General features: G+C 36.5%; 1 protein-coding gene across 2 annotated transcripts in view; it reads right to left on the bottom strand.

Annotated features, from left to right (window-relative positions):
* Window positions 1-394: 394 nt before the first annotated feature.
* EFTUD1 (elongation factor Tu GTP binding domain containing 1) overlaps window positions 395-23,882 on the bottom strand; it is an 80,026-nt gene continuing 56,538 nt past the window's right edge. The window contains exons 17-19 of one of the 2 annotated variants that reach the window (XM_010291058.1): window positions 18,913-19,916; window positions 13,902-14,086; window positions 395-954 (exon numbers count right to left, since the gene is read on the bottom strand). In XM_010291058.1, the coding sequence (XP_010289360.1) occupies window positions 766-954; window positions 13,902-14,086; window positions 18,913-19,916 (1,378 nt within the window). In that variant the 3' untranslated portion in view covers window positions 395-765. The remainder of the gene's footprint in view (window positions 955-13,901; window positions 14,087-18,912; window positions 19,917-23,882) is intronic. The other variant, XM_010291059.1, reaches the window with a different exon arrangement.

Consider the following 23,882-nt stretch of genomic DNA (forward strand, 5'->3'; position numbering starts at 1 on the left):
GCTGAATGGGTAGAAATTTCTGCAAGTCTGTAAACACTCACACAGGATTGGCAGAGGTAGCTGTGTGCCTAGTTCAGAGACAGCAGCTCCCAGCTTAGGATAATCACATCAACTTTATAAGAAGATGTATTCTAAGGAGGGAAAAAGACAAATCTTGCTTGGTTTGCAGTGCCTAGTCTTCCACAAGTGCTACTTTTGCCCTCTGATTCAAAGAAGATACATTACTGCTGTAGATGACTGCTTACTTGAGGAATGGAGTAAAACAAATAGTTTAGAAACTCCTAATCGGCTTACATCTATTTGTATGTAGATAACTATGGAAAGAACTGGTGAGTAACAAATATATTACAGAAATTAAAACAAATTTAAAATAGAGTCAAAAACATTAAGGAGCTAAATTCAATGCATAGTTTATTTCCAACAAACTAGCTACCCAGCTCTAACTGTAATTACATCTCATAAAATCAGAAAGAAACAAATTAAATTAGGAGTTCCTAATCCTGTGACAGAAAGTTCAATAGGGTTTTAAAAATTGAGACCAACTGCAATGAATATGCCTATATTTTACTTAAATAAATAAACAAACTATCTCCTCTGTATAAAAGTTGGAAAGGCTTAAGTTTATTAAAACATAAGCCACAGATATTATAGCATGGAAGAAAAGTGGTGTCAAAGAACAAAGTCCAGACGAAATTTTGAATCTGCTGCATAGAAAATAATCCACCTGTACTTAGCTGAGTCAGGAGAGAAAGGAAGCAGACATAGCTACTTATTTCTACTGAGAGTTCTTTGCTTTTCTGCGTGCTCCACAATTTTTTCTTCTACATAAAGTCCCTTTCGCTTTCTTACTGCATTCATGTACTTGCGGGCCTGGTTCTCCGAGTCTGCCTTTTCCCCAAAGTGCAAATATTCTTCCTCAGTGGTGGGTACCCAGAATGGGTCACTTGAAATGATCTATAAAAAGAAAAAAAAAAAAGTAAAATAGTACAAAGGTTTATTAGTACATTTCAGGTAATCAGTCTTTGAAGTCGAGAAGTATGAAAGCAGTGCAGCTAGAAAGCCAGCAATTAGCTATTTAAGCAGAAAACAAGAGTTAAGATACACTGTGTAGCACTTGACATAAGAAGCCCAGAATAGCTTTTCAAATTCAATTTCATTTATCTGCACACAAATAATTTTAAAAAGCAATTTTAGTTGCCAGTCAGCAAATAATGCCCAAAAAATGTTCAGAAAATTCTCAGTTTTCAAGAAGGAATTCCTTACTTGGAATATTATCTCGCTATGATTTTATTAGAATTTATAAGAACTGAAGGTTTCTGCTCATTTCTGTGCCCTATGTTCTTCAATCCCAATGAATTGGACAGATGGTTTAAAAATCATTGTTTCTGGTGCTAACATATTTACTAGAGCTGTTCTCACAGTTTAATATCTCAGGGGCCCTCCTCTAGAAGAGATTTCAGATCTAATATGATCCGAGAATAACTGGACCTGTCTTTATCCCCAGTTCATCCTATATACCCCACACTTCTCAGACTACCACAGAGAGTACGCCAGAGATGTAGTTATCTTACAAAGTCTTTAAAACCTTTCCTCATTTCATCCTGCACAGCAAAACTACAACATTTTTAATTCCCCAAGAAAACCTGAAGAGATGTTTACTCTCTACCTTTGGACTATGTAGATTTCACACAAATTCTAGGCTTAATGCTTAACTAGCTAGCCAAAGATAACAATTTATTCCGTTACTCTCATATTACTTCAAGAAGTTTTAGTTTTCCAAGTAAATGTTTTAAGACCTAAAGAAAAAGGAGGACACTCCCCCCCACCATTTCTATGCTCCTAAGAATCCACCTCAGTTCTACTCATATGTTAAACTGTTGCAGGCACCATAAATTACTCCAAAGTCGTTAAGAGCAATCATCAAGTCTTAAGCTCATATAACATGTATATGTAATCAAATCTGGGAAATTCTCCCTAGTGAACTGATGTCTGCGTGACCAACCAAAACTGTATAGGGTTATAGTCCTGAGATTCAACTTTCCTTCCCCTTAGTGGACAATTAACCATAAAACAGAGTGAAAATACTGTAGTTAACAAGCATTAAGGAACTTAGTGAAAAATAACAAGATCACCTTCCAAGAATGCTAAACATAAGCGTTAGGAAGGGATAAAAATTGACCATATTATGTGACTCAGGTTCTGCTGCAAATTTCAAAAATACTTATTTCACTTAAATGATTGTGGATTTCCTCACAAGATGCAGTTACAAGTAATACATTTTTACTGAAAAACCCAAAGGTAATACTGTACCCATTTCTTAAACAAAATCTTCATGGAAAAAGGAGTGCAGACAAGTATAGTTACTGTAAGAGTCATGATACTTATGATAATAACTGAGGACATCACTCCAGAATAATTTCTGAAATATACAATATTAGCACTAACATTAATAACTAACAAGGAAGGAACAAACTTCCCCAAACTACCAATTTTGGCTTAGTGTCATAGACCTTTTCTAGTGTTATAAACTTTTTCTTCTGACAAATACTTTTAATTGCTGTACAGCATTTCAAACTAAGCAAAATTTTTTAAAGCTTAAGCTACACAAACTAGCAAGAACAGGCATTAAAAAAATCATGGCTTAAGATGGACAATTTTCTCCAGAAATATCAACACTTGTAAAGTTCTAATTTAGTACCTCATCTTAAGTAACACCTAACACAATCAAACAAATTACACTTTATGGGGAGTTAGGAAAATGGCTATGGCAGAATATGGCTATTTTATATTAGGTAACATTGTAGGTTCAATCCTGCAAAATAGTACATTAAGCCCCTAAACCAACAAAAATAGTTCTACTTTGTTAAAGTTAAGTATATACATAGTCCTGGTAAATTAAGTGGAATACTACTCGTGCTGAAAGTGACATCCAATCTCAATTACTTAGGTGGGAAATGACTATGCATAGGGTTGTCTGGCTGAAAACCAAAAGCAAGCAGAGCTCAGAAATAAACAGTATGAAACTTAGCTTTCCAGAAGTTTCCACATTTTTATTTAACATAAAAGTAAGGACTGTCTAACCATAGAAGAATCTGCCTGAGTCATACCCATTCTGATGTCTTGTACAGGGCCTTATAACCAGTGCCTAGAACCTTAAAGGTGATTCCTTGATAGCTTACATCAATAAAAAAGAATGGTCCCCACTCTCGGAGAGCTTGAAAGTTTTACCATCATTTTATGCACTAGAAATAAAAGAAAGGGGAAGACTACTGGGTTTTTTTCCAATTTTGGGGCAAAAATTGCATGTTGATTTGATGAAGTTGTAGCATTGATGTTCATACTGAACATCTTAACGATGGAAAACCACCAGGGACTTCCCCATTCATGATCTGCCTGAAGAGCTGAACAAACAAAAATTTCAAAGTCCAAGAACACATGAATAAGAAAAGGTGATTCATGCTCAGTGGATTTGCTCCAGACTGTACTGCTGAGGGAGATTATACAGCTACAAACCATGATAACTTAAAAGGCTGTTACTACCCCCTTTGATGAAGTTTATTTTACATTAGCAAGAAATTTAATACCCAGAAGTTATGCCCACAGAGAAACAGTGAAACAGTGGTTCTTGAAGAATTAATACAACGGAGGAGTCCAAAAGTATATACACCACATTGAACTTACAGATCTAATCTACCTGTAAACATTTAGATGTAGTGATGGATGTTTAAGAAAATCCCCAGGTTTGACAGACAGGCTTCTTTCAATAATTTATGAAAGATTTGCTCTACTAATGTTAGGTGAAGTTTTGCACTGGATAGTTCTTCCACTGATAATAACTTGTCATGCTTCAACAAGTATCTCTAGCTCTCAGGAAAGCCAATGTAACAGAAGGCTCACATACATGTACTGTTTAGTATTTAGCAGCCAGCAAGGATAAACCTGCAAACTTATTGCAGCACAGGGCTACAGAACCCTGAGTGAACCTTGCACTGCTACATGATGCACAACAGCACTGTAAAGAGACTTAAATTAGGTTTCAAAAGCCACCTCAGGAGTGAGCTTTGCTTCTCAACCTGCCTAAATAACTCAGGTGCTACATACTGCTTCTAGAGCAAGTTATGGTGGCATTTGAAAACTTCTGTTACGAGGGTCATACCTATCTGAACAGTGTGGACACACTGCAAAAGATGAGGTTAATTAGAACACATTATTTGTATCACCATACCAGGGCAAGTAATGAGAAAGAGCGAGCCAGATCTACTGAGTCTGCTGGAACTCGGGGCATCAGCTGTGCGTCCCCCTTGAGGAGTCAGTAAATAGCCATGTTAGCGTAACCCTAAGGTAACTACACAGAGGTGTTACTGACACAGCGATACGAAAAAAGTAAGAGTTTTCTTCTTTAAAAGTTCTCACTCTTTTTAAAGTAAGTGAGGTGAGGGCACAGCTAGACCGTCCCTCTTCTGTTCACATCATGAATCAAAGCAAACGCGTACAGCAGGCGGCACCCGTCATCGCCCGTACTCTGTGAATACAGTGCAAGCAAGCAAAAGAAAGAAACGTTTCCGTACAATGGTCCAAAAGCATTGTCATCAATTCGCTTACAATCGCAGCTGTCAGAATGGTGGGTCTGGGTTTCCTGGAATCAGAGCCGAGAAGCTTTTTAGACCCTGAGCTATTGTTTGTATTCATGGGAACCGCACAGGGATGACTCTGGAACCTACGACAGAAACTGAGTTTTTGCCTGGATAAAGTCCTAAATGATTAATTAGATTCTAAATGGACCAATCCTTCTGAAATATGATGTAGCCATTTAACAGAGGGCTTTACTGTGGATCCTGGAAGATCCACAGGATCAAAGCAGAAAAGACACCCACACACATTACTTATTGTATATTGCATGTCACTTTTAATTTAAAATTATTTAGTGTCCATATACTAATTTTTCAGTACAACACTAAAATATACAGCCTAAGATTAATTTTAAAAACAGAAATGTGATAACAACTTAACAGCTTTCTCAAAAAGTTACACTCCTAAACAAGAACTTTAATTGAAACAGAACTGGAATTTCAAAATACTATGTCTTTCACAGCTGAAAATGTTTAAGTGACTCAAGCAATCCAGTTAACTTTCTATTAAAGGTCTTTAGTCTGCCTTTCTCTCATTCTGCCTGTGCGCCATGTGTGTCTGGGAACCACTCAGCAGGGGTGACAAGAAAATTATCACAGCCAAACTGTTCATACCCCAAGTTTAGCGAACAAAAAGATGTCAAGAGGAACCAGTATTAGGAGAAAGACACTGTAAAACCAATGACATGATGGTACTGTGAGCATTATGGTAAAGTATATTTTAAAATACCACCTACTGTGTGCGATTTGACAACTAGAAAATTCAGCATTATCTTTTCTTCAGGAACATTTGCTAGGACTTGTGAATTTTAATTTTATAACAGCAAAAACTAGCCACTGGCCTATGCTTATTTATTATTCAACACCAGAATAATCTGATGGGGACAACAGCAGCCTTAACTGCAAACAGCCCAGAATGAACACATGATTACTTCTCCAAAGTGTGCACGACAAAGCAGCAAGACAGTTACCACGTCCTAGTTAATACTACCAAATATTTCTACACTAGATCCACAAGGCTCTTCTGAAAACAATTCCTTTTAAAAAGTGAATTATAAATCAAGATTTTTGTAGTGGATCACCAGACTAGCATTTACTCTTATTAGAGAACATGTATTTTCTCGCAGCCATATAAAATGCAATACAGTAAAATAAATTAGTGCACAGCAGCTGATACAATTCTTAAATCTGTTATTGCAAATGCAACTCTTAAGTGGTGGAAATGTTCCTTAATAGTATTGTTTAACAATATTTTCATTGAACTACTTTATAAAAGCCTTGGGTGATACAATTTGTTTAAAGTATGTCGATAAACAAATCACTAGAATCCCATTATACTTAAAAAAACAAACAGTCAAATACCTGCTGAAGAGTGTGTTCCACACACACAGAACTATAAGCCCACTCTAGGTATAAATAAAACTGTTTATAATGAAGTCAGCTGGGATAAGGTATTTCAAAAGAAGTGAAAAGATTACTTCAAATACTGTAAGTGCAAGGGTATTCTTGAGAAAAAGACATCATTCTAAAGCAAAATGTTTCATTAAATATCAAAAATATTCAAAACAACACACCCAAACAATGAAGTCTCATAAGACTTGTTTAGTAACAGCATGCAGAGTAGCATAGGCAAAAAACAGCTGTCACTTGCTTTTAGCCTAACAACCTACACATTCATTATTAAAACAATAAATGCCTGTACCTTTATGAGACATAATCTGAATACCTGTAATAATTAATCCATAAAAGTACAAATACTACGAGCATACTATGTTAATATTGAAAGACAACACAGTGTGTACTAAATTCTGCAAATGATTATGTAAGCCAATCAAACATTTCAATAAGATTTGAGTTAGAACAGATCACTTCCAATTCAAGAGGACTTGGAATTTTAAGCCTCAATTTGAGGGTGATTTATTATTTGCATTTCAGTGGCACCCAGATGGCTCCAATAGTGATCGGGGTCCCATTGTCTAGTGCGTTTCACAAAACGCTGGTATGAAACAGTCTCTGCCTAAGGCAGAGATTAATTATGCAAAACAAGGTTGAGCGAAGCATCAAAAGCAAACAGAAGGGATCTGCCTAGTTCATCCAAAAGGTCAGGCAGAGCTGGGAACACAGCCATGTTCCTAGTAGCGCTTCCCCTCCTGGTCCTTACTGTCTGATGAGGACAGAAAATTTCTTTTGAGCCAAATACCATCAGTGTGGAAAAAGCTTTAGCTGGACCATGAATAGAAAGAGCAGTCTTACACTGCCCAATGAAGACTGTAAGACCAGCAAGAATATTATGGCCTTTGTGAACGGCTTAATAAGAAATCCCAAGAACCACTAAATTCAGTGTGACTGGGCACTACCGCAGGCAGCCCTTAGCATGCCAGGAAAAACATTGTGCCAGAAGCTTTTTTTCAGAAGAATTATGCACAATTTCAAAGATGATACAAGCTTCAGTGTATCAGAATCCTTTCTACCTTAGAAAAATTGATGCTAGAAAGATACTTCAAGAACATCCACAGTTGAAATGGTGTCCATCCCTTAGTAATGACGCAGACTGCAACTAAAAGGCTTCAGCTCATATGCATGCCTTAGATGTCTGACGCAGCCCTGCCAAATGGAAATTACCTCTATCTTTCAGGTAAAATGACAGAATTTTGCACAGGTTTATGTGAAACGTGACCTTGAAAACCTGTTAACTGCTGGGTTTTGGGTAATATACTGGGCGCTTCTGCACTTCTGAGCATCACCGAACGGTGCGAGGCCATTTGGATACCGGCAGTGTGCTCCCAGAACAGAGACCACCAGGCAGGGTACCCGGTAAGGCTGAGCTCAGGTGGACTGGGGTGGGCTCCAAACAGCGCCTCGTACATTTTTGGGATGTGGAGGAGGGACAGGGAGAAGATGACAATCTCAAAAGTGGAATGAGGCTAATTTCTTGACGACACTCCTCCTGTGACCTCAGACCCAGCAAGACCCACCATCTCAGTAAGTGGGGCCTTCCCTGAGCATCACACAGTGCAGTGCAGAGGAACACAAGTGCCTGGCTAATGCCTGTATTTAACCCAAGCAGCTACAGAGTCAGGAAAGCAGCGCTGGCAGTGAGCTACCGCCTAACACGTACCATGCTAGTGCCTGTACGGACACGTAGTCTTCCAAGTCATTCCTTACTTCCAGGTAGTTTTCCAAGTCATTCCTTACTTCCATGTGAAAGAACATACAGACCCTAGAGCAGTGTTTTAAGATGGCATTTTACAACTTCAAAAGCAATCTCCGCATCAGCAGTTGCCTTCCATCAACCCCAGGGAAAATGCTGTGATGCTGGCATATGGCTAGGAGCTGCCATAACCTGCACTGCAGAGCAGTCTGAATACCATTTTTCAAGTGATTTCTGTACTATAGTGTTGAAATACTTCTGCTTAGAAATACACAACTGAAGCACAGGTAAAAACTTATTACTAATTTTTGTTACTTACTACTAATTTTGCCATTTTGCTAATTCTGCCATTCAAAGCTGCCAGGATCTCAGCCTGTCCTTGAATGAAACCACAACTTAAAATCTCCAGAAAAGATTCTACAAGGTTTTGTCTTATTCTTGGCTGTTGTTTAACCAACTATGGGGTCTTACTGGTTTTATTCCGTGAAAAACCTTTTCGTAACAGGTATCTTATTCCTCTGTAAGCCTTTAAAGGCCCAAATGCTTCCTATTCAGAAAGGCAGAGAATATTCTCTCTGCAGATTCAGCTTCTCTGTTTTGCTGCACCCATTCCATCATAGTGGAAAGCAGGTATCACCCCCTTTCCTGCTTAGGAGTACTGAGTGACTGTGGGCAGTGCTGAGCACCTGAAACACTTGCACAAAGCATCATGCTGGGGATGAGGATTAAGCAGCAGAGGGTGGGAGGAAAAATTTCTACAATATGCTATAGAATTTTACAGAAGCACCTACACATAAATGTTCTCAAAATAAAAACAAGTCAGAGTTATTTTGTTAAAACACAAACTTTCACATTGCACCACATACTTTGTGTACCAGCTTGCCTATTTTATAAATAACTAATCTCTATTTCACATCCTGAAAGAAAAAAAACCACAACTAATTTTCAGCCTCCCTTTTTACCAATTGTTTGATTACCTTTTTAGTCAAATCTTGGCTTCACAAAATGCTACCACCTTGCATCACTGTAGATCAATTTATGTATCAAACAAATAAGCACGATGTATCATCTTCTCAAGGTTATCATATATACTTTTACACAGGCATTTAAAAGAAAGTGTGAAAACGGGTTGCTCTCTTCATAACTAGCTTGAAAAAAGTCTCCCGATTTTATTTCTCTCTGTATTCCTTAGAAGTATTTTCTTTCAACAGCTCTTGCTTGTCAAATTACAAGGTTTTGCAAAAATACAGTTTAAAAAAAAAGAGCAAGCAAGAGAGATGGAAGATATAAACCCAACAGAAAAATTCACTTCATATCCATAGCTATCTTGAAAAAAAATAAAAAATGAAAAAAGTATCGGATTCATAACTTTTCATTTTCTTTGAGAGACAGGAGGTTTAAGGAGATACAGCATACCATGCAGTCAAACCTTAGAGGTTTAGACTACAGAGATGTATTAGGCGTAGATTCCCTACAAAGTAAAATGAGCATCCAGAAGTATTTCATAATTCAGAGATCTCATTCACAACATATTAAGGAAACTGCTGAGGCCTTAAAACGCCTGAAGTCAGACATGAGAACTCCTCTTCCAATAAATATTGTAATAGTGATCATTTACACATTTAGTTATAAAATAAACTCATACAAGTACATTTTGGCTCAAGAGCATCATCTTTGTTTGTGTCTCAATCATTGACAACTGAGCTTTAGCCTTGACTTCAATCAGTAGCTACAAACAGGAATTCGGGAATTGGAAAGGAAAAAGGAGATCTGTAGCTCTACTCTTGCATTTTTCCTATTAATCAAGAAATATGTATTGAGAGGGAAAACTAAAGACACACCACTACCACTTTTATGTACTATTTTAACTAGCTTCAGATGTCCTGCTCAATACAATGAGCTTTTTAGATTTGAAAGGCTCCCGGATACTCCTAGAATTCATTTACATGCCTAAACTGTCACTGGCACAGTGATGTATGTAACGTTGGCGTTCAAACCCAGTATAGATTCTCTTAGTCTCCCTCCTTACCTTAGTCTGCTTCCTGTTTAATGCAGGCCTAACAATCTCATCCAGCAACGTCTATATTAAGCCCTCATTTTCTGAGTTATTTCGGAAGGAATGAATTAAAAGTCAAAATAGTAAACTTCCAGACTCAGAACGCCTCATATTCTTACTACTTATTACATGCAGTCCTTCTCTTACCTTTCTCCAGAGCCCTAAAGCACATTCTAGACACTATTCTACTTAGGAGGGATACTGAAAAAAAATTCAGATTAAACATGTGTTTACAGTTTGCCCATGCTCCCACGAGAATAAAAGCATCTAATAGCCAATCATTATGCAATGTAAAAGAAGCAAGTTAACAGGAATACTATACATTTCACAATTTTACAACCGGTAATTGTCTTTGACAATTTCTGCACTTGCTGAGAATTCAATCAGCATCTGAATAGAGCCATATGCATTTTTTTTTACTATAACACAGGTTTCCCAAATGGGATTAGAGCTCCATTATTCTAAGCATTGTGCAATCACAAATACCTTCGTGTTCAAAGAATCTTATGATTAAGATAAAATTACATGACTGAGTGGAAGATGTAACTGCAAAGAATCAAGAGAGAGCAAGGAAACAGGCTCAGGCAAACACATACACTCATTGAAGGTGTATTATTAACTCAGGGATTAAAAAAAGTAGGAGTTCATAATTATCCCAAAGGTATATATTTTAAACTAAGAATTCAGATGGAAGTTTATGTTGAAATCCAAGAAAATAGGGCCAAGTAAACCCAATACACTTAACATTTGCTTAGGGATATCATAAAGGAAAATACTTGACTAACTTTTAAAATTGGTTAGTTTAAACTGAGACAAAACTGAAAGCTCCTACTAATGGTTATTTGGTGCCATCCTCTACAGGCAGGAATAAACTTTATAAGCATGACAGAGAAATGAATAAAAAAGGAGTATCTGACAAGATAGACCTTGATACGCGTATTGCTCCATCCCCTGGGGCTGGAGCAATCTGAACTATACAAAATACATTCAATAACTGAAGAAAAAAAAAAATGGTAATTTCATTTTCCCAGAGACCAAAATGGCTCCGTTTAAATGTAGGCCCTATCATTGACCTTCCTGTGTTTATAATCTACAAATCATATTAATGAAACAGAAGAATTAAAAAAATGAATTCAACCTAATTTCTTTAAACATACCTTAAGCATGTGATTTCCATGAGATTAAATACTTAAAAGTTTAAAAGTACCAGAAAGAGTCTATTTCACTATCTGTAAAATGGGGATAACACCACGTAGAAGGAATATGTGTAGAGAAACACATGTCCCAGGTACTCAGCTAATGAGCCAAGCACACTGAGAAAACACCACTAACACAGAATTAATTCAGAATGTCATGGAAGGGTTTGGATACTATGCAATTAAAACAGCAACCATACACTTGGCAACATAGGAAATACAAAACAAAACCAAGTAGCTACTGCACTCCCTTTCCTTTTTTAACACTAAGGAAAACATAGTGTAAGATTACATAGACAGAGTTCACATCATATTATCTTACATTAAATAATGGGGATTCAAATAAAATGCTGGTGTTTATCACGTGTGTGTGTGTATATATATCTCATCATAATCCATCAGTAATGTAGCACTGTCAGAGTCATGCCTAATAACTGATGAAACCTGATAGGGTTTTTTATTTATTTGGGGGTTTTGTTTTGTTTGTAGCAGAATACAGAAAGAAAAAGAAACAGAGAAGAACTCTATAAATTACTCATGATTTGAGACACACTACCATTTTTTCTGGTTTCTCTGTCACACCACCACTACAGATTCTGAAAATTGTATTTATTTAGCAATTCTGATGATGATGCGAGAGTAGAATGCACTTCCTCTGCCACTGCTGCACAGAGCCAACATGGCTTAGTAGCTTAGTAAAAGGCTTGTTTTGTCACAAAAATATGTAAGCATGACTTTCAATGTGACAAAAAACCCAACTCTCCCCACTGACAGATTTGCCAGGTGGAAAGGTGACTGGATTACACAATCATTTTTCCTACCACCACTACATTTTAACATACTAGCTGTCATTATAATCTCTCCTGAGGGTCAATTTTAGAAAACGTTGCCAGTTGTTCAAATCTCCCTCTCCTATGCATATCTATAATTATGTGTAAACATTTTCTTATGTGAAATTCATAACATCAGACACAGTGAACATATATGCCAAGATTTAGGGATATAAGGGAAGGTCAGAGAGGCAAGGGGTTTATGTTTTTGCTTAGTATTGGAGCACAGTAGCTACAAATCCTAAAGAAACTGGCACAAAACAATGGCTAGCTGGAATTAACGTCCTTCTGACTGATATTCCTTTAGCGCACTGATATCAGAGGCTGTTCAGACAAAAGATCAGTTAAGCCATAGAACCTCACCAGCTGCACTTCAGATGAGAACATCCAAAACTGACAAAACTACTGCAATGCAATACTGCCAACGCTCATTGGTTTGAGGTACCTAACCTGTTACTGGCTTACAGCGAGATCCCTATATTCAAAAAGTTGTTGCTTTATCTCTTTTTTTTTGCGCATAGACCTTTATGGGGGTTGCCTTTCTTTTTCTTTTTTTCATTCAGTGTAGCTCTGTTTTTCCCCTCCCGTGTTTCTCTCTAAAGTTCGACTTAGTTACAAGAAGATTAAATGAATCAGTATTGAGGGAGGAGAGATAAGTCTCTGGTCCACTGCATTTTCTAACACCAGTAAGGTATCATTGCCAAGGAAGACATAACGTACTTTTCCAAGTGTACTGTTTCAAGGATTCCCAGCTTTTTTGACAGCACGTGACTCAGCTGGTTTGCAGAGATCCCCCTTTTCCACTAGCATCCACATAAAATTCCTGAGCCAGTTACAATAATTACTAACAAAGAAATACTGCGAGTGAAGTATTTAACAGATACTACCTATTAGGACAATTTAGCTACAGGAAGTGAGGAAGAATCCACACCATGTGAAAAACCAGCCCGTACTTCGGAGAGCAACAGTGGTAAACGGACCATAGCTGGCAACTGCACAGAGTATTACTGAGCTCAAAAATCTGTAGCTGTTTGTATTCAGAGACTTGTCATTTGAGGTCACAAAATAAGTCAGAAGATGAAAGAAAAACAAACAAAAATAAAAGACTTTCTAATCCATTTACAAAAGTTTCTGTGGTCCCAACAGCAAGTAAAGGAACCGACTTAAAAAACCCCCCACAAATAACCCAAACAGAAAAACTTAGATTTTAGTTCTTTTAAAAATTTCATGTGAAAAGCTTATACCCACTGACCTTGAACCCATTTTTGGCTCCTTCAGTGTGTCTTCTGAGGAGCCCTACAATGCAGGTTTGTTCTCCTTGAACAAGGAACTCTGATTTACAGCTTTTTATATTTCTCCTTGAAGATCTACTGTCCACACCATAGGAACAAAACACAGTGCGCTCTCAGCTGCTGACACTCCTTTATTGCATGTTTCCTTTACACCTTCACTTTCACATCTTCATTTCTTTAAGTGACAAAGATGGTCAAATGGAATGATTTTGAGCATACCTCCACTTACTATCACCAGACTTAATTTTGAAAGAATGAAATCTATTCCCTTTGCCTTTAACTATGAAAATATATGCTGACTTGGAATATGTAAGGACAAAAAATGACTTAAGTCCCTGATAACCCCTAAAAGGTTAACTTTCATATGCATTAGATGTGTTGTTACATTTTCTATTAGTGGTAGGTTGGGTTTTTTTGGGTTTTTTTTCCACTTCACAAACAAGTTTACCAGAGAACTCATTAAAAAAGTTCAGGAAAGCAAGTTTATGAAGAATCAGTTTCATTTGTCAAGGACTTTCTACTGAAATAAAAAAGCATCCCATCTAAACAAAATATAAATACTTTTCTGAACAGCGTATCTGTAAAAGCAAATAAGACTAATACAAAGCTACATTTTTTCCTCTTCATTTCAAAAAGGAATTAATCAAATGTCTTGACCAAAACTTAACCTTTTCCGCTTATTATTCCAGTCTGCCACATCTACAGGAAATAGAACACCAAAGCAGATGGAGTGAATAGATATTTTTACCTCCCAGTGGCTGAACACCAGCTGTGGACTGGCCAGGCCACTAGTTCTCTTCCTGATTTCATCAGCAAAACCAAAGCTTTCTGCTACTGGCAGGACTGCCTTAATAATAAACACATCCGTCCCCTCTTTCATCTCCTCTTGTAACACTCTGCCTTCTCTTTTGGACAAGACAGCATACACACGACCTGCAAAGAAATAATTTTGATAGGCTTACCAACATATTTATATTCTGCATCATGAAGAGAAATATGTAAATATTTATTTAGGAAACTTCAGCATTAAGTAAAAGACATCATTTCTTTTGCTAAAATTCTTCCCTGTGAGTGGATCAATTAAGTGGACTCATTAAATTCAAACAAACAAGATATTCTGCCAGTACAATGTGCAGAACCACAAGTAACATTTAATAAATTATTACTACTGTATATATCTAGAGAATGCTGGCACTAGGTGCCTTTTATAAAATCATATAGCTATTTTTTAAAAGGCAGATTGCCAGATTATGTGCCTAACTTGCTTTGCTCCTTACAACCAAATATTTGAGAAACATTACTAAGAAATATTACTGTATTTCAGGAATCATATCGTAGCTACCTTTAGAAGTTTGTTTGGATCACCATATCCCTTATGGTACTTGTCCCAGATACTGCAGTGCTATTCTAATCACAGAAAACTTTATCTGAAATACTACATATTATGTTTAATGTGTTCAATTAGTTTTTTAATTAATTCAGCCTTAAGTTAGTCAGGGATAATTTTTATTTGTCTTCCCCAAATTAATATTCAGTCCACTGAAATGCAGTGTATATATCACTAAAGTAGCTGTGAAAACACCCATGTTTGACTTTACAGTAGGCATTAAGTTAAATTTTTTAAAATATTTTAGTAAATTTATAGGCCAAGTATTTTACAGACAAAATCTAGCAAATATATTTGTGTTGATTAAGATAATAAAAATGCAAGGAAACAGATGCACTGAATAATGTTTTAGGAGTGCCTTCATTTACAAATGTGAATAGTTAGTAAGTATTAGATGTACAAAGTAGCTTTAAAAGTATCTTGTAGTGAAGAACAAGTTTATATCAATTTCTAAGAGGTTCAAATATTTTATATTATATTGCACTGAAAAAACATGAATGTGTACTGCTACCTTTTAAACAGCTGGGCAAAATGACTCTTACTGGAAAAAATTAGAAATATCCATTACTTCCTAATACATGCCACCTATTCTGACTTGACAGAAAGATTCATTAAATGCTATAGCCACGTACATTGATTTGCATATATACTGTAAGCCTTTCATGGGATACCAGAAGAAATGTTGGAGTGGATTTATTTGCCTTTATCTTTTAAATACAGAATCTGGTCCTTGTTCAGAAAATTCAGCACAAGCACACAGTTAAATCTTCCTGTCAGATGCAGGTAATGAAGCATCAGTTCAGCACCAGTCATTTCCAAGTTTATAGTTCTCTAATAAAATGTGGGTTGAAGTGTTTTTTCTACCATCACTGATACTTTTATCTGCTTGTGCCCTTACCAGGACCTCCTCACTGTTCCTCTGACTGAACTTCACCTTTACTATGCACAATAGTTGTCTTATTGCTCATGAGGAAATTGAGGAAATACTTAAGATTCTATATTTAAAATCACAAAACGATTAAGGCAGTCTGAAGATAAGTCACTGAGTTTGCCATGCGTGTGTAGCCTTTGTTAGCAAAACTACACAATTTCAAGTCTATGGAAATTTCAGTGAGTCCAGAAAACTCTGAGATATGAAAGGGTCATTATCTCAGCACAGCTCACAATTCAGCAACTGCTTTAAAATGCAAGCTTAAACATACACATTGCAGCATAGCATCACATCATGGTCACTGTACATATGCTGTGTATACACCACACAATATATATTAAAGCCATTTGTTAAAGCAAGTAAGGTAAAAAACACCGTATAGGTTATTAATGTTATAATTCAAAATATTTATTAATTGTTTTAAGTAGGACTTAGAAAACTTTGCACACATAGTTTTGAGATAAGTAAAGCAACATTTATCACAAAGCACTTTGGATGCACGTATTTTATGGCCATAATTCACTGAAGATTATTCTTTGAAAACATAAAAGCCAGAAAAAGATTTATAGCTTACTAAATGGTTTCTAGGTACATGTATTTCATCCAAGCATTCTGAAGTATTGTCTCGGTTAATGCTATCACAAAGATGTTATATAGGGTCTTCAGTTTTACCACTATGGGCAGACTGCAGCATAGTGAATAAATTTAGTTGAATGGATTTAGCAGCACCAATCACCAAGAAATACTAGAAAATCTCCCTATTCAAAATAGTTAGGTTATTTTGAAAATATAATACTATGTCAAAAACAGCTTCAAGGTGCTACAACATACTGAGTAAGCCTGTAAGTAATAGACTCACTTTAAAGATGTATTAAGTCCAGCTCCTTAAAATATTTAAGTCCTGCTCACCACTTCACTGAAGAATACTTCAGTAAGTCAAGAGAAAATGCTAAACCATTTCAGTATTCCCTGCACACTAAAAAAAATGGAGCTTCATACTGGAAAGAAATACTATGGAAGGACAACGGGATCACCGTTCACAAGAGCCTATGGGTCACCACAAACTTAGCAAACAGGGAAGGACGAGCTGCTCTTCTGGTTTGGATTCTGCATGTTTTCAGTTACACAACTGAGCCAGAGACAATACTATGAATTGATGTGAACTGCCCGCTAAAATGCTGTGATCTAAAATTTTAATAACTTTATTAAAAAAAGACATACGAATTGCTATCAAAATCCCAAAAGAAAAGCTACAACAGTTTTGTAAAGTCCCTTCCTAACTAAGTTTCACTGACGTCAGCAAAGTGAAGACAGTCTAGCTTTCGGTCTCCTGAACACAAAAGAGAGAAGAAAAGCCCAAAAGGTAGGAATACCAACAGGCAAAATATAGTAATAATTAAACAAGCGATACTAGTTCAGAACATTCTTCAGCTTTTGGGCATTTACACAGAATTTCCATAAAGCACGAGTGTGTAAAAATGGATTTTTCCAGCGAACTAACTGTAGGAATGAGATGCTGAAAGTATAACCTACGGGGTTACATGCTGGGGGGATGTGAGACCCAAGTCTAAACCCAAGGCCCATTACACTGGACATGTATAAGCTTGCAACACATTTCTGTGTTCCCCTCTCCTTGCTCCTCTCCTCTGCTCCAGTTCAGCTTATTTTCATTGTCAGAAAAGTCTGATGGAGAAAGCTTTACATACTGAGACAGCGAACATAAAAGAACTAGTTTCTTCAGACGCTAACATCTTAGAAACAAGCAGATAATATGAACATATATTAAACTCAACTTGGTATCAATGTATGGAAAACGAACTGAAAGAATTAAAGTTACAGAAGCCAGTTGTTTGTCACATGTCAACTGCCAAGTCTTACTGGGTAGCATGCCTACTCTTCACTTCCCCTAATGAGCATGCAATTTATTAGCTGACACCTCCATAATAAAAATTAAACCCATGAATTTGTAATGAACTAAGTGCATGCCCATGGTTACTATCACACAACTCACATTCATTAGACTGGACTAATTTGCTTACATGTCCGAGACCTAAATTACACTCATTAAAAAAAACCTATATATATGCATTAGAAAGCCGTGTTTCCATTTGGCTTTATGGCACAACTGATGAGCCAATGCATGTTAATTATATGACTACAAATAATCATGCTTTTTTGGTAGTGAGCATTTTTTAAATTTATACAGCAATTTATACAGTGGTTTTGTGGTTTGAAAATTGGTATCTTGCTTATAGTTTGACATAGAGATTCAGAAGTATTGTGCTAATATGCTCCTGGAACATTAATGTGTAACACTGCAAAGTCTAGTTTTGATAGGCATTCTTACATGTTAAAAAATAATTAAAGATAGCTTAAAAATGCGGAAGTTGAATGTCATAGTAAGTTGTAGTTTAAGGTAATGTGCTAATAAGCTTACTGCAGGACACTTTTTACCAGGCCTGCTAAAGAGTACCTCCAGAAAAGAACAGCATCATGCATCTGTCCACAATAATTGGTCATTGAAAGGCATTTCTTTTCATTACATACAACTGTAAATTTTGCTCTTCAGACTAATTTGGTTTAACTGCTGTCATGCTTGTGTGTACAACAGCTGAGACTTTTACAAAAAATAACCAAACCTTTAATTATTTTATGTGGGCTATACTATAATTTCTGTCATGAGTAGTATAGCCAAAGTAAATTTGCTGATAGCTTAAATGCAATGGAAGTTAGTTTTAAAGAAAATCTTGGTGCACTGGATCAGATTCAGCATGGAAAACTCCAAGAACAAATGTCAGAGTAAGTTAAGAGGTGTTATAAGTAGGTCATAAAAGTAGGTGTAAATAGTAAGGTAATGTAAGCGACACAAATTTGGTATGCACTGGATTTACAAAGTGGGCAACTTTGCATACCACAAGGATACAGATGCCACTGAAAAAAATAAAATCTACCAACCAGATTGTAACAATAATTTAAGATTCTCTCTTTTTCCTGATTTTACTTCTATATTGATTATTACATTAACTTAAAACATCTTGAAATGGCATTAATGAAGACTGTGCAAACATGGTAAGTTTCCTCATCTCTTCATTGAACTGAAGCTTAATTATGAAGCATGATGTTGATATTCTTGTTTACTGAAGTCGGTATTACAAGAATTTCATAAAAAGGCAACATTTTGTATCTTGCAGTTCCAAAAACATGTAGCATTGTTATTTATGCATATGCTTCAGATAAGCAAGAAGAATGCTAAATTTTCATTCACAATAGTATAAATATTACAGGCATGAGAGTCATTGTACAAATCTACTGGAGAATTATAAAAAACCTCAGAGAAAACTTTTAATCAAGTTCTACTTTCTGATTCAGTCTAATTTATAAAATCTCACCTTGGAAACCAGAAAGCAAATTATTGACAAAGGTTTATTTTGTCTGTCTTACCTAAAACTTCTGCAGTAGCCATAATTTCGCATGTGTACATTGCTGCCATAAGCCTCTGTGGTTTTGCTTGCAAAGCATAACGACAAGCTTCCTTCATGGTGGCAATCAGTTGTCCAGAGAAGGGACCGTAACAATCTGCAAGTAAAATTTCTCCCTTGTGTTTACTAATTTTCTCAGGTGATTTTGGAACACTTTGACTGCTGTCCTGGTGTTCGTTCATACTGCAAACTTCATCAGTACAACTGCTGGTTAGAGTCGTATCTTCATTTTGTTCATGTTCTATGGCATCACATTCCCCTGAATTCTGACTACTAGTTGACAGCATCTCTCCAACTTTATTCATTTCCCATTTTTCCACTGTAAAGCAGACACCCATGAGAGGTTCTTCACACATGGGACCTGAAAGTGTAGCCAGCTGAAATCCACTTACTATGCTGTTGTCAAAGTCTCTGTATTTACTTACTTCTTTCACAGCATTCCCAAGGCACTGCCACACAGACCTTTTATAGCCCTCAAAATTATGTAACAAAATATTAGGCCCACACTTCCGTGGTCCAAATGACCAGATTTGATCGACAGCATTTCTCCACTTTCTTCCCTGCAGATTTTGCTCCAACTTTTGTTTGAATTCCTTGATTCTATCAAGAGTTTTCTGATTTATCTCATGGGTTTTTTTATCTTCATTCAAAGACGTGTTGAGTTGCTCCATAGTTCGAATTAAGTCACCGTTTTCTTCAAGAAGTCGAGTAACCTCCTCGGGAAGCGGCATTGCTTTTACGCTGAGAGTAGCTTGTTTATTTGGGGTAGATATTGTAACAAGGCCATCTGAATCGACCTGAATTCCTTCAGGAATTTTATTTTGGTCCTCTTTTGTCTGGTGTATGACAGCAACTTTCTGCTGTTTTCCTATTTCTTCATTCACCATATCAACTTTTGGAGGCCTTGTTATTGTCTCTCGGAAAGGTATAATAGGTGCTGATACACTAATCTGTACCTTTGCAAACCTATAAAATGAAATTTAAGAATTAGTTTAAAATTTTAAAAATACTTTTTAAAGGGGGGGGCGGGGACAACAGGACAGGGATGGTAAGGCAATGGCCTTAACATGGAACATATGTTCATGAATAAATCTGATTGCAACACAGATTACTAGATAATGCACTTCAAACTCAAACTCTTAAAAGAGTTAGATACTTCAAAAAAGAAGCACTGCCTTTTATGTCTTCAGAAAGATTTGGAAAGGAGCTTAAAAAAATAGAAGAAAAAGCATTGCTGTGCCTCTGTGTAAATCACCATTTCACCCACGTCTTGGCAACTATGTGCTGTTGTTTTCTCCCCTCAAACGAGATATAACAGAACTAGAAGAAAATGAAAATAAGGACGATCAAAGGTATGAAAGTACAAGCAGCCTTCAGGTGTTTCAAGGATACAATAAAGGTCTACAAAATCATGAGGGGCCTGGGGAAGACTGATCAGAATTAACCGACAACCAAACCGCAACAGGCCCTGAACTGAAAATGATTAAGGCCCAGGAAAGCATTACAGTTACTCTGTTTTTACTCTTCCCCAGAGATGTGCTCTAGGCCACACTGCTGCAGACATGATACTGAGCAAGATGGACACTTGATTTGAACCAGTACCTCTGTTCGTTCAGCGGGATGCTCTGAAAAGATGAAGCACTGGGCAAGCTAACCAGGCTTTTGTAAAGAAGCGTGCAGCCATGGTTCTGTAACCTTGTGGGTTCAGATCAAGTACTCTCTTTGCAGCTACGACCACTTGCAGAGCTGATACTCCTGTCTTCTCCATACTCCTGGCACAGCAGACTCCAATCTGTGCACAATACCGTGCTGCCCACGTGCATGAAACTAGCACGGCAGCACAGAAGCAGAAGGAGCATCAACGGAGGGGAAAAAAGCCCCTGGTGAATTCATGTTGTGCTTAGCTAGTGGAAGCCTTAACCACTATCCTCCTCGCAAACCTAAACAATCATGCATAGATGAGATCTCCTAACAAATGTAAATGTGCAAGGTGCTCTTCTGAAGGGAGAAGTCAATGACTGCCTACACTGCAATGCCTTTAAGTTGGCTTGAAGAAGGGAACAAATTTCAAGTGAAATAGCTGCTCCTGAGTATCACCAGATAGGGACACACTGGTTACAGAAATATGCCAGATACTTATTTAATGTATAGACATGTCATTAGTAGCAGTCTTTACTTTGCTCTAAAGCAAAACACAATCCCTGTCCCTCATACATCCCAAGTACCTTTATATTGTACAGTCACTTCAGTGAAAATTAACTCTTTTTTTTTTTAATAAAGTTACTTATGTGAGTACAGCTTTATACAAAATGAAAACATAACCAAAAGAAACTATGGGAGATAATTAAAATAAATTGACCTTTAACTACAGACAAAAATTAAACCAACATTCTATACCAGAAAACCCTATTATGTCAGGCCATTAAACACTTTTCAGTTTGTTAGAAGAGTTTATATTGCAAGTTTTTCAAAGACAATAAAATTTCCTAACAGAAGAAAACAAACAGATTTTCAGTGCTGTGGATGAATCTTATTTTTGGACTAATTAAGAAAAGACAAATTCAATCTTTGTCTTTAAAGGGCCACAGAAAGCACAAAATAAAGTGGGCTATGATAATGTAGGTGAAGATTTTAGTCTCCTTCCATACCAAAAGAAAGGAAAAAAAATCTTACCAATGCAGTTCAGACTGTTTAACTATAACTAGTTTATAGTCTGCATTGCAAGAGTGCTAGCAATTTTTAAAGGAATTATTTTGGGTTTAGAGTTGAAAGATACAACCTAAGAACCTTTCTTTTTTCTTTTAAACTAAGTGGGGAAATACCCTACGCAGTGAAGAAAACCTGTGTTGGAAATAAAAACATTTAGGAAAAAACAAGTACAGCAGACCACAATAAGACAGAATGACAGAAGTTTCAATACTGCAGTATTAGGATTTATAACAATGATAAAGCATGATTGTTAAGGAACTGATATATTGTTCGCAGCAATGCTATTAACCAACAGCAATTTTTTTCAGACTAGTTTGTATTTATTAATTATTTGTCTTGAAGTGAGTGCTCTGCAGGAAAACTTTGACTACACTTTAAAAGGTATTTCACAAGAGGAGGAAAATTAATTACTAGTAAGTAAGATGCTCTAAAAGTAAAAGCTTCACATCTTTGAGTATGCCAATGTGTTATTTTACCACCCAGCTAGGAAATCCCAGATTTGTTAGCTCTTTCACATATTTAATAAACATCCATATGTTTAATCATAAAGGATCACCTATTTTATCTTCAAGTACAACTTCAATACTTCAAAATATCTTGTATGGTGTTTTATCTGTTTACTGTAATCACAGGAGCTGAAAACTGCCAATGACACCATGGCAAAACCCTCTTTTTTTAGAGCTGTGAAATGCACGTTTATTAAGTGTACATAATCTGCATTTTGTTCAAATATATTCAGGATTTAACTCTGTTGAAGATACTGGAATGCTGAAAGCTTCCCATCTCTCCTGGAAAATAGCGTGTATTTTTCACCTCATCCGACGGGGAAAAAAAATAGCAAAATCTCCCAGGAAACACCTTGTTTGGAAATGACACATTCCTACCACTGGTAAAATGGTAATCCTGTGTCTTCAAAGATCTGTTCACAGCTTTTTCTAGCTATATAAACTATAAAAATTATATTCTTCTGGTAATTATCTCACTGCTACAATTAGAACTTGTGGTACAGCAAGGTAGCACCAGATCAATGGGCAGTGGGTTTTGGTTTATCATTTGGGTATGAAGGCATAAAAGTAATGTCTGATACAATGTGAATTAGGCTCAGTTTTTAAAACACATGGAGAAAACAAGACCATAATTGGCATGACCTGTTTCTAAGGGACAGATGTTATTTACCTTTATTTATACAACATTCCTGCTAATGAATGTTTATATAGAACTATTTTATTATACAAACAGAATGTTAGTTATTGTATAAGGATAAGTCACTGATCTCTTTAAAAGGGGGTGCAGTTAGTTTTTCATGCTGCTCTAGTTTACATTCAAAAACAAAATTAACAAAAATCATGTTCCAGTACGCATGACTTAAAAGGATGAATTACTTACATGATTGCATGGACATCTGTGTGGCTAATACAATGCATTCAGGAACACTTATACTTAAGCTCTCTCTCATTCTAAAGCTGAAATACTTTGCTGTAATCAGTTTTAGAATAGCCACTACTTGCATCAAGCCTCAGTTCCAATCATTAGTACCTACAGCTGAAAGCTAGTAGCTGAATAGCTGCCTGCAATAAAACAACCACAACTATCTCAAATTATAGGTACTGATATCCAAGCAAACACAGCTCTAAGTAACTCATCAGTTTTGATCTATATCATATGAGCCTTGAGAAACAACCAAAGGCTCTGTCTTTTGCGCTGTGGACTACATGGACCTAGAAGCTCTAAAGCAACTTATTTGAAATACTTCACAAATCTGGGAACAGTGGTGAGTAACGTTATCTCTGTTTCTCTGTGATTTGTAGTCTTGGTATTTACAAAACCCCCTTTATTAAACCCTGCACTAAGCCTTCATATGAGGTACAAATCATTGCATCAAAGTTGCTCTAAACCAGATTTATTAGGCTAAACTCCAAGCAAAGCGCAACTTAAAGAAAAAAAACCCCTCAAGCTAGGAATGTGTCTGGATTTTTGTTGCCAGTAAGCATGAATAAAAAATGCCAAGGGTTATACCACAGAAAATGAAAGTGAAGCACTGCTTTACTGAGGCAACTAGCATTAAGTTAACAGGAACAATTTTGCCCTTTGGTCTGATAACCAGTATTGTAACAGTTTCATGATATAAAGTGATGCTTTCAAGTCAGCTGAAGCATTTTAGGCATATCAAATGCTGTGAGTGATGGCAAGAAAAAAGGAAGAATGATTTATTACATTTATCTG

The sequence above is a fragment of the Phaethon lepturus genome, unplaced genomic scaffold (genome assembly GCF_000687285.1).
Source record: "Phaethon lepturus isolate BGI_N335 unplaced genomic scaffold, ASM68728v1 scaffold39907, whole genome shotgun sequence".
In the NCBI taxonomy this organism is placed as follows: Eukaryota; Metazoa; Chordata; class Aves; order Phaethontiformes; family Phaethontidae; genus Phaethon; species Phaethon lepturus.